Genomic DNA, 15493 nt, shown 5'->3' with positions numbered 1-15493 from the left:
TCTGCTCCTTTTCATCGTTCTTGTATTGTCAAGTTAATGTGGAAAGAATCAAAGGGGAAACCTTGAGCAAAAAGCACTTGTCAAGTAAGTGACATTTTTGGCCCTGAACCTGGACACTGTCCAATGCTTATGTAAGTACAAGCATCTTTTTTTTTCAGTGTCATCTGTGCAAAGCATATTATCTGAGTCTCCTTTCTCTGCTGTAATAAATACCCTCCCTTTTTTGCCAGTCTCAGTTGTTACCCTCCCTCTCATTCTGCGAGTTACGATCAAGCTGTATACGACTCATTCTCTTCCTCTGCTCTAAATTAGAAAGTAAAATAAATATTTAACAAACTTGGCATATCTTTATTCTCAGTATTCCATTCTCATTGACTTTTTTATTGTACAAACTCATTTTTACTTTTTGCAAGTGTTTTTGAAGAACTCACTTATTGCTCATGCAGTGGATTTTTCCTTTTGGGAAAATGCCCTCAGTTTGGCTTTCCTTTCTGTCTCAGTAAAAATAAAATTGCTTGTACAGTATGTGCAAGTACAAGTACAGTATGTAGGGTCCATACTTCTAGTATAATCTGAATGCTTCTCACCCCCAGAAGCACCCAGGATAGGCTGCTAATCCGTAACAGAACATTTTAAAAAGAGGGAAAGACTTCTACCCCTTTGCTGATCATTTCCATGTCCCACACTTCCTATTTATTCACCGCTTCTGCTGTGTGCTCAAACCTGAGCTGAGAATATTCTTTTAAATACAATTTTAAAATGGTGCCATACATTCAGATACATCTCTTTCTAGTCCACGTGTTTTCCAGTCTCATTTTTCCTGTCCACTTTGAGAGAGATCATTTCACTCTGACCTTCTTCCCCTTCTCCCCCAAACACCAAATGTTTAATTTCATAGATTGAAATTGTGACACCACTGATGGTCAACAGCTGGCTCGTGGTTTACACTTACCCTCCTATCATCAGCTGTTTATAATTTTTAAAGTTTAGTACTCTTTCTGTACACCAGATCTAAAATCCCCATCTTAACCCAATGAGATTTCTTTAAAGAACTGTACCTTGTAGATCAACAAACCAAATAGCTACATTTTAAAATCCTTTCAATATTTATATCAGATATTTTAAACTTGCATGCCATGCAAAGATGTGGCTATCACAATAGCTGTAATTTGGCTTCCTGTATTTGTGTAGTATGTGCCCCCCTGCTGGTTTCTGGCAGAATTGCTTTTCCCAGGACTGACTTCATGGCTGTCTCTACACCGGCACAAATCTTTGAAATAGCCATGCTAATGGCCATTTCGAAGATTACTAATGAGGCGCTGAATTGAATATTCAGCATCTCGTTAGCATTAGCATGCTTCTGGCCGCGGCACAGCTACGTGGGGGTCCTTTTCAAAAGGACCCTGCACATTTCGAAATCCCTGTATTTCCTTCAGCTGAGGGCCCCCGGATAGCCATGCCATGCCAGGGGCATTCAGAAGTGGTCCTTTCAAAGCGCCACAGCTGGAAGACTGCTAATGCTAATGAGGCACTGAATATTCAATTTAGCGCCTCATTAGTAATCTTCGAAATGGCCATTAACATGGCTGTTTTGAAGATTTGTGCCAGGGTAGACACAGCCCATGAGCTCACCCAGAGCTGCCCACCTGAAAAGATCTTCTGGGTTGATCTGTGCTGTAGCCTCCCTCTACTTCCAGGGAAGACTTGATTGCAAAAGACTGCAAGTACATTTTCCTCTCACATCATCATACCATGAAAATGGGGAACCTGCCAAAAATTGGGAACTTTTTTTTTCGTTTGAAATTGCACATAGGCCAATATTTTTAAAATGAATTCATTTCACTCTCACGTTTTGAAAAAAAAATGAGTAAGTTTAGATAACCTTAACAGTCTTTGCACTGAATTTTCTTGCTTATGGGGAGAGGAGGAATGAACTGGGAATATTCCTTCAAATGCATGTTGCAGCTTACCCTCAGCTTCACACATTTTCCACATCTTCTGTCCTCGTTTTGCTAAAGCTACACTCCAACTTACCAGTTTTGCTCTTAAAAATAGCTTAAAACAAATTCTCTCTTAAAATAGAAACAGACAAGGTGGATGAGGTAGTACACCAGCTTTTCACCTTACACAGAGTTCTTTTTCAGGTCAGTTGTGTATAAGCTCAAAAGCTTGTCTCGCTTATCAATAGACGTTGGTCCGGTAAAATATACTACCTCATCTGCTTTGTCTCTCCAAAGTCCTTGGACTGACACAGCTACAACAACACTGTATTGCTAAAATAAATGAGTCTAGTAGCAGCTATGTATGTTTCTGTCCAGAAAATGTAAAAATCCTAAGCAAGCCAACAAAAAAGCCTTTCTATAATTACAAAATGTAACAGTCACATGCTAAAGAGTGAATATTAAGAAAGGATGATAGTATCAGAAGCTTATATTATAGTGATTTGGTTCCAGTCAAGATAAGTTTGGTTTTTTCTCTTGCTGTTGCTGTAGAACTTAAATAGGATACAGATGATAAAGCACTTCTTAAAGGACAATGGCGATCTCCAAAAAAGTCTTCAGGAAGATCTGCAGAAGCTAGAAGCCCTTGAAAAAGGGGTGTACAACCAAAAAAGTTCTATGAAAAACAGCAAGGAAGAATATCCCCATCAGGAGGAAGATGAAGGCAAGTTTACTCACTTAGGAAAGATGTTTTTCCTTTCTGTTAAGATGCTCTTGGTGTTACACCAAAAACTTTATAAAGGAGCTGGAGAAAGAGAGTACTGTCATGTAGAATAGTTCTCTTTTTCAGGTTGTGTTTCATTGACACAGATGCTTTAGTGGGATATCTCCCAGGAAAGTTTAAGTGCATGTCTACACTACTGGGAAGATTGACCTGGTCAGGGTCAATCTTCCTGAGTTCGATTTCACATGCCTTATGGAGACGTGCGAATTCAAACTATCTGGAGTTGGCAATCAGCCCCTGTACATCTTGATATGTGAGGCGTAAGGGAAGTCAATGGGAGAAATTCTCCTGTCTACCTACCTCTGTGTCGATGGCCAGATAAGTCAATTCTGGCTATGCAATTGCCAGAGCTAGAATTGCATATCTGTAATTGACATAATTCCCTAGTGTAAACCAAGCCTAATTAGGCTATCATAATGAGTGGCAGAGGTGGTTATACAGTGTTAGTAAAACTTTTTTATTTAATGGGTGTACATCTTGTCAGTTCCAGCATTTGTAGTATTTCTTCACGTGTGTAATTGTTAAGATCAGTTGTCTTTACGGAAATGATGAAGTGCAGGTTAAAAGGAGTAAACATGAGCTGTAGGAGGATTTCCAACCAAGTTAAAAACAATAAAAAATTCTGAACTAAGAAACCAGTGCGACCCTTGATTAGAATAAGATTTACTGTTGTATTTTGTTTTATTTTTCATAGGTTGTTCGTTAAGGAAAAAGTGCATTTCTAAAGAACAACTTCTGTGAAAGTGCCCCGGTGACTGCATTCTGAAGAGAAGTTCCTGTAAATGATTGACATGCCAGCACACACTGTGCTTTTCACTTTGTGTGGGTGTGGTCAGCCCCTTCAGTGGCTGAGATAGCAAACTTAAAAGGTGAATTGTCATGAGACACCTTCCTAAAATTTCTTATTAGGGGTTGATTTTTTTTTTTTTTTTGGTATTGGGGAGGGCGCAGGGAGAAAGTAATGTACTCCATCCCCCACCCGTGTTCCCTGTGTAACCCTTTGGCCGGAAGCAGTTGGCAGCAATGAGGGCCTGGTTCAATATCTGGGGGGTTCCTTTTCATCCATCTCTCATACAATCAGCTCAAGTCCCCATCCAGTAGCTTGGGAAGTTCACACACCCCGGGGCGCCTGGGAGAGGCAATGCTTCCCCTCTCACAAGCTGAAAGTCTGAGTGTAGAAAAGAAACTTTTAATGAAAGAGGCAGAGAAGTCACGTGGCATTAGCTTGGGAAAATACCACACACGCAGAATTCATAACCAACCCTCAAGTAACTGTAATGGATTGAGTAGTGTCCTTTGCCTCTCAGGCTCACCAGTTCAATACTGTAAGGGTCCCATTCACATACCCAAACTTTTTCCATACCCAACCTTCAGATGCCCCGTTACAGCTCTGTCCAGTCTATGCAAGCTCTGACACGTCACACTGGTGCACTCCCTCACTGAAACTGAGGCAATGCCACATTTGTGCTGGCCCTGTGGTCTGTTTGCTCCTGCCAACTGCCCCCTGGCCGCCCGCTCCTGCAAGCTGCCCCCCAGTCACTCCTGCCAGCCACTTGTTCGCTGTGCTCTGCCAGCTGCTTGCCTGCTGTATTGTGGGTTTTGGTGATTCCAGCTCTCTCTGGCTTCAGCTGCCAATGATTTCAGCTCATAGTAGCTGCAGCTCTGGGTCTAGCCATAGCATCTCAGTATCCACCAAGGTGGATTCTCACAAAATAACTATATACCTCAGGTTTAGATCTATCTTTGAACAGTGTCGGGGAGAATTAGCCAAAATAATCTTACAGCTGTATGGCCAAAAGGCTCCCAGCCAGCTGGTTCAACTACTGTCCATTCCCCCTTCTCCCTCACAATGCTCAGATGGGGGGAGCCCTGTGCTTATCTTACGCAGTGGTGATGACTGCTCTGTACCCCACCCCCCACTCCCAACTTCAAGGATTGGTGAGACTCCACAATTCTTACACTGGGTGATAGCATAAATTGTGACTTTACAACAACATGTTGTTTACCAGGGCTTCATTGCTTCACCTACTACCCATCAAGCTTTGTTTACAAGGTATTACATATGCACACCTTTGCATTTTTATACAAATGATCTCTAAAGGACACATTCCCAAAGTCCTTCAGCAGTTGTGAGCTCCTGCTGGCAGATTTTTTACACCTGTAACCTGTTCACTGTTGTGGCTGCTCAGGAGAGATACAAATGCCATCCAGCTGATTAGCAGAGTGCCCACAGCTAGATTTTTGTTTCTACTAGTGGTGCACATTCACAGATGCCTTGGTGCACATAAAAAAATGTTCCTCACATGGTTGGGAAAAACCCACACACCAGATGGAAAAGATTAGATGGAAGATTGCCCCTATCCCTTTTTATCAGTTTCTAGCCTATGGAGAAGCATTAGCATTGCTAGAGCCAGGAAAAAAACTGTAGGCTTGAAGGACTTCCTCTTGCAAGGCTATGGAAAGCTGAGAAGAAGGTACTGCAGACCCACCGGGGGATTGTTGTTGTTGATCTAGTAAGGCAGTTAAGCTGAATGGACTGGATGTTGGGCAGCACAAATACAGTCCCTAGTGTCAGGATTAAATACTTTCTGTTAATCAAGATTAATCATTTTATACTGTTAATTGTCATGGGCTTTATATACATTAGTCATGCCTTTGTGAAATCAAAATGGAGCCTGCGAACTATGACCATAAACTCCAGATTGTTATTGCATCAGCCACTGAGGCTCTCTGAATCTAGACTGTGTCAGCTAGAACCAGATCAATCTGGCTTTTCTCGTCTGATGGTACCACCTCTTTTGAGCTGTTCCTGACCACAGCTACTGCGGGCCCCTGGCAAGGTGGGGATGGGGCAGCTCTGCACCCCCAGAAGGGGTGAGGCCAAAGGCAGCCAGCCCTTAGCGCTGCCCAGCCTGCGGCACATCCCCAGCCCCCAGAGGCACACAAAATAGTGCTCCGGTGGCTATTCAAAGGGGTCTGGGGCTCCAGCTGATGCTGCAGCAGCAGCAGTGTCTGGGAGCTCTGGGCCCCTTTGAAATTTCAGGCCCTGGCGCAGCTGTCCCCTTTGCACCCCTTTTCTCCCCCTGGTCAGTTGGTCTGTCCACTAAAGGCTCTACATAAGGCTCTGCAGAGCTGCAGTGAGGGGCCTTCCATCTCAGTGATTGCGTGTCAGCTCTGCCTTCCCGTGCTGCCATTAGCCACCATTAGGGACCGGGTATACACTGGGTCAATCTCAAGAGGTTCAGACTGTTCCTCAGGAAAACACCATCTGTTCCATAACAAAGGAGAAAGAGAAGTCTACGTACCATCAATCTTGCGTCCTAGAGGGCTTCTCTTCATGAGAATTGACATCACTTGCTGGATCTCCCTGGTGTTCCTCCTTCAGGGCTTTACGCTAGCCTGCAGGCTATAGGTCCCAGGCACCGCATCGTGTACTGCCGTCCTGCCCATAGAACCATAAAGGGTTCTTTTTCATCTCCTTTTTCTTCCTTCTGACCAAGTGGGATAGTTAGGGCCTGGGCTCCATGCTCCATTGTGGTCCCATGGGCATGGTTTTCACAGGGGAAGCTTATTGTTCTGCTGTGTTAGCTCATTGTTCATTTTTTATTAGTCATATGTTGTGGCTATCGTCTGTTCCCCAAACTCTGTAACTGAATCCCTTCGATACGTTTAACCGTGGTTGCACCTGATTCTTTTGTCTGTCATCTTTTTGTATTTGCACCACTGGGGAGGGCTACATGTAGTAAGGTGGGCTATTCCACCACTGACATGATATGGGTAAAGGTGGGCCTGACATCCCTCTAATACAGGGGTTACCTTACTCTCGTGCCAGTTTTATTTCCCTTGCTACCTATTCCCCAGAGGTAATCACTAGCATATGCCATGAGGCCTTTAGCAGCTGGCTGCAAAGATACAGTTTCATTTGTGTCTGGATCTCCTGACATCCTCTGTTCTCAATTTAATGTTGGCTCCTTGGATGTAAACCAGCAATACTTAAGGGTGGCAGCAGAACAGTCATAAAATCATTAAAATCAACAGTGTACAACAGATTTTACATTTGAGCCACCATTCCCTGACTATACCCTATCTTTATTCACAGCATGGGTGTTTTTCCCTTTCACAAGTGCTCGTTGCAGTGTGGGCATTATAATTTGCTTTCATGATTCAAAACTCTGTTTGTGTCTCAGTACCACATGCAAACCACTGCACAGTTGTTGACAAAATGTTCATCCCCGGAGCTTTAGCTTTGCTGCTTTGTGTGGTGCTTCACGGGGTTAAGTCCTATGTAGTCACTTAACCCTGAAAACAGCGGATTCAGGATTTCTGCTAAGTTTGCAGCTATCAGAATTGTCTGTGGAGCAAAGTCCTGACTCTTTTTTTATATATATTAAAGCATGCTTGCAAGCACAATAACACATTCAAAAAATAAACCTTTACTTATGACAACAGATGATGCACTTAGTGGCAGAGCATACTATTGTTAATGTTTGAGAATATCAATCTCTCCCAGTTTTTCCCCACTAAGAGCAAAAATATAGAAAGTGAGGGACACTGACAATTAAAACAGTCATACATTTACAATAAAACATTTTTAATTAATGACATTTCAGAATACTGAAATTGATGTAATTTTAAAACACCACTTAAAATTGAAAAAGCAAAGTTTTAATTTTTTTCTCTTTAAAATAATGAAAATCAGCAAAGTCAGTTTCAATTTTATGCAGTGCACATTATAATATTTTAATGTTAGTGTCACATTGTTTTTTTTCCGAACTCTGTTTTTACTTAAATGTTCCCTGCAATTGTTTTCATTAGATTTTATTTTTAACGGAAGCATTTCTGTCTTTAAATTTTTTTAAAATCTCATCTTTACAAAATGTGTGTGTTATGGTACATTTCACTTGCTGGTGCCTTCTAAAGGGCTGGAAGAGATCTTCCACAACATCTTGGCACTTACCATTTATTTTTAATAAAGCCTTTTACTCTATGAAAGGAAAAAAATTCATATACAGTATTCTGAATGTAATGTTAATATTTTGTCTCCTCTCCTCAGATTCACTGTCTATGTATAACTGCTTCTAGGTGTTGCTTGAATTCACCACTGTGCCTGTTGTTAGAATAGTGGAACAGATACAAGGGAGGCTAAGTGAGTAGGTCATACTCTTTTTGCATTTACTTTTAAGGAAGTGGCTTAGCCTCACCTCCGAGGAGGTTATGGAAGCCAGTGATATCCCTTATTTACTACAGTTCACACTACAATACCTAATCTTTTGAAAATCCAAGGCTGCATTGAGTATTGGCTATGACAGTTACTAGAGACACGCACTTTCAAAAAAAATGAGTCTGATCCTTCCCCTCTCCCTGCAAAAGTCAGAGGAAGTTTTGCTATGGCGATAAAAGGGAGACTAATCTAGCTCTCAGTTGCAGTTCTAAGTTGTTAGAACATCTGAATTTGAGAGCAATTGGCACACTTTATTTTTCCCCCCACTATAACAAAGAATTGGGGTGACAGAAATAGATTCCTAGGATTTGAGAGAGTTGTCTGAGCTGCTGAACGGGTTTTGCGGTTCAGTGTTGAAGTTCGCCATTAGCCAGGTTTTTGACTGATGATATTCTGGGCTGGCGTACGATAGCGTACAAGAAAGCAATAGTTGTCTGTCAGTTCAGCTGTGTTCTCAACACTGTAATAGGTTACACAAGTGTAGCAGAGTCCTTTCTTTTGTTGGTTAGTCTCACAAAGGACTAAATTCAGCATTATGAGGTGAGTACTAATAGGGAATGGTTTACCACATACAGTAAATTTTTAGCTAGGGAGGCACAGGCAGGGCTCAGGAGAGGCAAAGCTACAGGTCCCCTGAATGGGGCTGAGGGAACTCGAGAGCTGGGAAGCTGTCCAGGGCTGGGGTGAAGCTGACTGGAGTCAGGGTAAAGCCAGCAGTGCCGGGGCTGGGGTGAAGCCAGCAGCACTGGGGCTGGGAAACCTGCAGGGGTGTGGGGGAATGCCAGCAGCTCCAGGAAGCCAGCTAGGACTAGGTGAACTCTTGCAGTGATGGGGCCAGGGGAAAGTGGCATGTTTGTGCTGGTTGTCTGAGCATTCCGGTTGAATCAATACTGGATAAAAGAGAGCTTACTGTAAAAAGAAATATAGTTGTACTGGAGTCTTTCAATAGGATGTGACCCCTTAATGAAATATTGCATTTACATTGTTTTTTTAATGAGGCATGTAACATTTATAAAAAATATTTTTGCCAGACCACGACCTAAGAAATGTATTAATTTCCAGTAACGCATGCCATCCAGTGGAGTGAAAAACCATCCTTGTGATAAATCGTATTTTAACATTCAGTCCTGGCACATCAAAACACAGTGGCAAAAATTCAAAAAGTTTGATTCTTTTCAGATCCAGTTTGTTTAAATTATAAAAAAAACAAGGACAGGACACTTTAGACCAGGGGTCAGCAACTCCTGGCACGTGTGCCAAATGAGTCTTTTTTCATCAGCATGCGAGGTGGGAGCTTGCATGTACCTGGGGGCTTGCTCAAATCCATACCACCTGTGGATTAACAAAAGACCAGCTAATGCTACCAACCATCACCTAAATGGTGGTGCATTTTAATTCACTTATTAATCAAGCTGTTCTTCAAGTGATTGCTCATGTGCATTCCAAGTTGGGTGTGTGCTGGCGCATGCTCAGTTGCTGGAAGCTTTTTTGCCCTAGGCAGTAGCCAGAGGGTCGGTGTGGCGCCCCCTGGAGTGGCGCCTGTATGGTGACCAATATATGCACTGCCTGACCCACCCCCTGCTCAGTTCCTTCTTGCCCCACTGTTGGTTGCTGGATTTCTCTCTTCTTTTGTAGTTCGGCTGGTGGCCATCACTTGCAAATTAGTTAGTAATTGTTAGTGTAAATAGTTGTAAATTTTTTAGTTACTTATCACCTGTAAATAGTTTTCACTTAGTTATTAGTGAGCAGAGGTGGGACGTTAACCCCTCTCAGCCCTTCGGTGCCAGGGGATGTCTGGCTCCCCAGATTTCAAAACCTGTTCAAAATGTGGCAAACAAATACCCAAGAATGATCCACGCAGGACTTGTCTGAGTTGCCTCAGTGAGGCACACCTTCGTGAACGTTGTTCAGTCTGTACGGCCTTCAAGCCTACGACTCTAAGGGACAGAGTGTATCATTTAAAAGTCCTAATCGATGCGGCCTTGCGCCTAGATGTTTCCCCTGCAGGAGCTCAGAGTGGTGCATTGTTGGTACAGAGCACTCTGGCACCATCAGTGCCATCAGAAAGCTCCCTGACGTTGGGACCAGTGATTGGCGCCTAATCCCACTGGCAACATAGAAATCAGTCCCTGGTGCCTCACAAGAAAAAGAGGCATGAACAGGGCTGGTCCCCCGAAAAGGTCAAGCACCGAGAACCCTCCAAGGCATCTGCCAGATAGTACCATCAGCTGGGTCATGAAGTGTGGGTGTCGACACCAGCGTGAGGTGGGAGCCTGTGCTGTCTGAGGCTGCCCTCAATGTCGGAGGCATTCAGTGTGGTACAGGGCCTGTCACAGATCTTGGTGCCGGGACTGATGCCGTGCTGGGAGTCCTCATTGCCACCAGAAGAGCATCCCAGACGCAGGCATCAATGCAGACCATCAGGCAGGAGTCATCCTCTATAGCACCGTCACAGTTCCTGGCACCGGACCAGCCTCCACAGGGCAGACCAACTAGGGTGATCCTGTCCAGTGCGTCTTAAGGGAGACAGGAGCCTGCGCAAACCCTGGGCCCCATGGCACCGCCCTGGTTGTCAGTGTGAGAGTCAGCATCAGAGTCCAACTCTTATTACTCCAGCTCAGTCAGGAGTAGGAGCATGAGATCGTCGTGCCACAGCGGACATTGGCCCTGGAATCATCTCCCTGTGGACAAAGGTTGGCAGGTGTCCTCTCAAGGTGCAACCCGGTGGCCCTTTTGGACCCTGTGGGCAGTCCATGAAATGCAAGGGTAGGCTGTGGGACTCCCAACTAGGGCACTCGGCACTCCCCAGGTTGGCATCATCGGCATCATTGGGAGCACCTCCACCGGAACTATCACAGGGACGGACCGTGCCAGAGGCCCCTTCGGTGAGCTTGGCACCGGCGTCAACACCATTACACATGGCACCAACTCAACTTTGGGCACCACCCTTGCAGGCACCAGGACCCACGGCACCATTGGCAACAGCACCGGCAGGGCCGGTCCCATCCCAGGCGCTAAACTACCCCAACATGCCCATAATGCAGCCCACATTTTATTCGAGCGCTCTACCCTGGGCACCGAGTACAGCACCGCAGCCCATGGTGCCAGGGACTCAAACAGGGGAATTGGAACTCCTCTTGCTGGTGGGCATAGGAGGGGTGGGGATATCGTCCTCGTCCTCCCCAGACGAGGCCTTGGACGGATCTTCAGGATCCCCAGTTATGGACGATGGTAGAGCATACCAGCAATTACTGCTCAGGGTAGCCCAGGGCCTGGGTATACAAGCAGAGGAATTCAGGGACGAAACAGATCCAGTAACAGATATCCTCTCAGCATCGGGGCTCGCAAGGGTAGCACTGCCCATTATTAAAACAATTGCTGATACAGCAAAGACAGTGTGGCAGACCCCAGCCTCCGCCCTACCCATGGCTAGAAGGAATGAGTGTCAGTACTTTGTTCCTGCCCAGGGCAATGAGCACCTCTTTACTCTCCCTCCCCCTGACTTCCTTGTCATTGATGCAGTGAACCATAGGGAGAGACAAGAGTTTCAAGGCCCTTCCCCAAAAAACAGAGACCAAATGCCCAGGCCCTGTGGAGCGAGGAGGAGGCACAGCTCCACATAAATATTCGAGAAGTCAGGGCCATCAGACTCGCATGCGAGGTGTTACAACAGTTTAAAGGATCAAGGTGTTGCAGTGAGCACGGACAATGCCACTGCAATGTACTATATAAACAAGCAAGGGGGCGCACGCTCCTCTCCCCTATGTCACAAGGTCCTCAGGCTCTGGGAGTTTTGCATTCAACATCAAATTATCCTGAAAGCGTATTACCTATCAGGGCCCACAACTCCCTGGCAGACCATCTCAACAGGTCTCCCATGGACCACGAGTGGTCACTACACCTGGACATGCTATATTTAATTTTCCAGAAGTGGGGGTGTCCCCGAGTAGACTTATTTGCCTCACATCTAAACGCAAAGTGCCGGACGTTCTGTTCATACCAGAATTGGAGCCTGGGCCCCTGGACAGATGCATTCAGCACTCACTGGACAGGCCCTCTGCTTTATGCCTTCCCTCCAGTGCTACTCATCCACCAGACCCTACTCAAAATTTGGTCAGGCTGGGCATCGGTCATTCTAGTGGCCCCAACATGGGCTTGACAACACTGGTACTCAACCCTCTTGGAGCTGTCCATCTGCGACCCAATCACACTCCCATTACACCCGGAGCTGTTGACACAGGTGGAGGGGAAACTGCAGCACCCCAACCTTTAAGTGCTACATCTCACAGCGTGAAAGCTCCATGGCTGAAAGCAGTGGAGCTCTCATGCTTGGGACTAATGAGAGATATACTGTTGAACAGCGGGAAGCCTTCCACAAGGGCAACATAAGTAGCCAAGTGGAAAAGATTTTCTATCTGAGCAGCTCAAAAGGTGTTATCCCCTTGGACAGACTCCAATACTGGTTATTCTGGACTATTTGTTGTTGAGTCAGGAAGGGTTATCACTATCCTCTATCAAGGTGCACTTAGCGGCTATCTCAGCCTTTCACCCTGGGCCTGGCCTGGCCTATCATCGGTCTTCTCAGACCCTGTGGTAAAAAGGTTTATGAAGGACCTGGAAAGGGTCAGGCTGCAGTTGTGTTACCCTCTGCTGGTGTGGGACCTCAATTTGGTATTGTCAAGACTCATGGGGGCACCTTCTGAACCCCTTGCTTCCTGTTCCCTCCGATTTCTTAGTTACAAAACAGCATTTTTGGTGGCCATTACTTCGGCCAGGAGGGTGTCGGAACTAAGGGCCCTGATATAGTGGACCCATTCTATGCAGTGTTCCACAAGGACAAGGTCAGGTTGAGATCCCACCCAGTGTTCCTGCTGAAGATGATATCCCCCTTTCATGTTAACTTGGACATTTCCCTACCAGACTTTTACCCAAAGCCTCATGCCTCCCCTAGGGAGCAGAGTCTGCACACCTTGGATGTTTGGAGGGTGCTGGCCTTCTATATGGACAGGACCAAACATTTTAGGAAGTCTCAACAGCCGTTTGTGGTACTGGCAGACAGGATGAAGGGCCTCCCAGTGGATTGCCTCCTGGATAGTGGCCTGCATTAAGGAATGCTGTAAGCTGGTGGGGGTCCACCTCCCTTGACCAGAGCTCAAGTTTCCTCAGCAGCATATTTGGCCTGGGTCCTGATCCAGGATATCTGCAGGATGGCCACCTGGTCCTCCATACACACGTTCACAGTCCATTACATGTTGACACAGCACACTAGAGAAGACACTGCAGTAGGCAGGGCTGTACTACATTCCATCTGGGGCTCCGACCCCACCTCCCTAGTGAATACAAGCCAATGCCTAACTTGGAATGCACATGAGCAATCACTTGAAGAAGAAAAGACAGTTACCTGTTCCGTAACTGGTGTTCTTTGAGATGTGTTGCTCATGTCCATTCCAACCCTCTCCTGCCTTCCCCTCTGTCAGAGTAGCTAGCAAGAAGGAACTGAGTGGGGGTGGGTTGTGTGATGCATATATTGGTTGCCATACAGGTGCCAGTCCAGGGGGCACTTCACCGACCCTAGGGCTACTGGCCAGGGCAAAAAGCTTCCAACAACTGGGCATGTGTCAGCGCACACCCAACTTGGAATGGACATGAGCAACACATCTCGAAGACTGCCAGTTACGGAACAGGTAACTGTCTTTTGTACGTAGGACTACTAGTGACTTTAAAAAGTATCACTGGCACTTGGATCATACAGTGAGGTCTAAAGATCAAATTTTAGCACTCTGCTTTAGACCCTTCATATTGAGTGTAATGCAGAGGTATCAAATATCCCCCTTTATTTATGGAATTATGGGGCCCATGGAGGTCTTAAGCTTTCATTTAACAACAAATAGATTCATTGCTCTTCATAGGTATGATGAACACCATCCATATGTGACTGCTGCAGTATTTCTGAAGTCTGAAAAGTGCCTGAAATAATGTGACCTTCCTACCCCACATTTAACTCATTGGGGGTTAACACCAAATTGATCAAATTTAGACATTGGCATTCACTTTTCCACATCTGATGATCTTAGTGGACAGGGATGGGGAACAGTTTGGAACTGATGCTGCAGGGAAGGAATTGAAAATGGAAAAACGCAGAGCGAGAGATGTGGGAGGTAGAGGGGGGAAAAACTGAGAAGGATGAAAGACATAAACAGTGCTGCCCTCATGAGTGCATGTGTATATTCCAACTGCGTGGTGTAGACATGACTATAAGATAATAAACAAGTAACTAAGCTAAACTTGTATTTATTCAATACAAAAGGGCCATATTCTACCCTTGGTTTTGTATAAACCCCACTCTTTGGATGAATCAAGTATGTTTTCATATATTTATGAACCACAAATGGGCCAACATGATAAATAAAATATGACCCCTTGAGACTGAGTTTGACAGCCCTATGCACTTTGAATGTGTTTATGCCATGTTCTTGAATATTAGAACTGCTCAGCAGGAAGTAAGTGACATGTTGAGGTGATCATAGATAACACGAGATCTGTGGTAAGGCTGGTTGCTGTAGAATCCATTATTGTGCTGCAAATCTTGAAATTCCTAACCAAAAGGATGGTTCTTTTTATCCTCTGGTCTTGTAGCTGATGATGTGTCTCCATGTGTTAGGAGGGTCCTGATGCTCAGAAAGCTGTCATCAGCCAGCATGAGCATAGATGCACCCTAGCTGTGTCATCCCCATTATTCCGCCATCTGTCCCAGAAGAGTTTTCCTAATGACTCATCTCAAATTGATCTCAACAGATTTTTTTGTCCTTAAGCTATGTTTCCTTGCCAGGTTCAGAGACCTGTTTATCAGTGTCTAGTTAAGGCATAAGGTGGAGAGTGTGCGCTGGAGAGAATCACTCCCTGGGCTCTTGTAAAAATTGATTGATCTCACCAGAGGCTGCCTATAAAAGATAAAGGGGAATGTCTTCAGGAACATTATGTGGGTCTCTGGATTCTGGTAATGAAAAGAGCTTTCAGCAGCAGCCAGTATCTTTGCTCTCTTTATCATAAGAGAGCATTGTTGCACAGAACTTCCAGACCATATAGCCCATCATCTGTCACATGAAAAGCATGACACCGAAGGTAGCCAAGGTAATTTAACAACTAAATCCTTCACAGAATCCACACTGTTCTTTTGGCATGACAAATGCAATGAGTTTCTGGCATTGTAAAGGGTGCCTTGAAACCCTGTGTACTATCAATCTCCTGTGGAGCCCCACCCATGGTTCTTTCCCCAAGTCATCAGCTGATGAATGCAAATCAACCATTGTCACATGAGCCATTTTTGCTTACAGTAAAATCATCTGTGTAAGTGCCAGGGAGAAACCTGACCATGGATATGGTATGTGGCATTGGAACCAGTGTCCAGGGGAGGCCTGAAGATAGTGGATTGGGGAATGCCAGGGAGTCTTCACATACAAAGACCCAGTGACCTTAAACTTGTGCAGAGGGGATATTCCAGACTATGGTGGGTGCTAGCTGTGGGAGAAGGTAAGTAGAAGAAGGAGG

At 45.1% G+C, this 15493-nt stretch overlaps 1 protein-coding gene across 2 annotated transcripts in view; it reads left to right on the top strand.

Annotated features, from left to right (window-relative positions):
- The window catches only part of C1HXorf38 (chromosome 1 CXorf38 homolog), a 33469-nt gene extending 19240 nt beyond the window's left edge, over window positions 1–14229 (top strand). For both annotated transcript variants that reach the window (XM_074994991.1, XM_074994982.1), the window contains 2 exons: window positions 2493–2664; window positions 3419–14229. In XM_074994991.1, the coding sequence (XP_074851092.1) occupies window positions 2493–2664; window positions 3419–3465 (219 nt within the window). In that variant the 3' untranslated portion in view covers window positions 3466–14229. The remainder of the gene's footprint in view (window positions 1–2492; window positions 2665–3418) is intronic.
- Window positions 14230–15493: the final 1264 nt, after the last annotated feature.

The sequence above is a fragment of the Carettochelys insculpta genome, chromosome 1, assembly GCF_033958435.1.
Source record: "Carettochelys insculpta isolate YL-2023 chromosome 1, ASM3395843v1, whole genome shotgun sequence".
NCBI lineage: Eukaryota > Metazoa > Chordata > Testudines > Carettochelyidae > Carettochelys > Carettochelys insculpta.
Note: the sequence above shows the minus strand (reverse complement) of the source record. Positions and strands in the feature narration are given on the sequence as shown.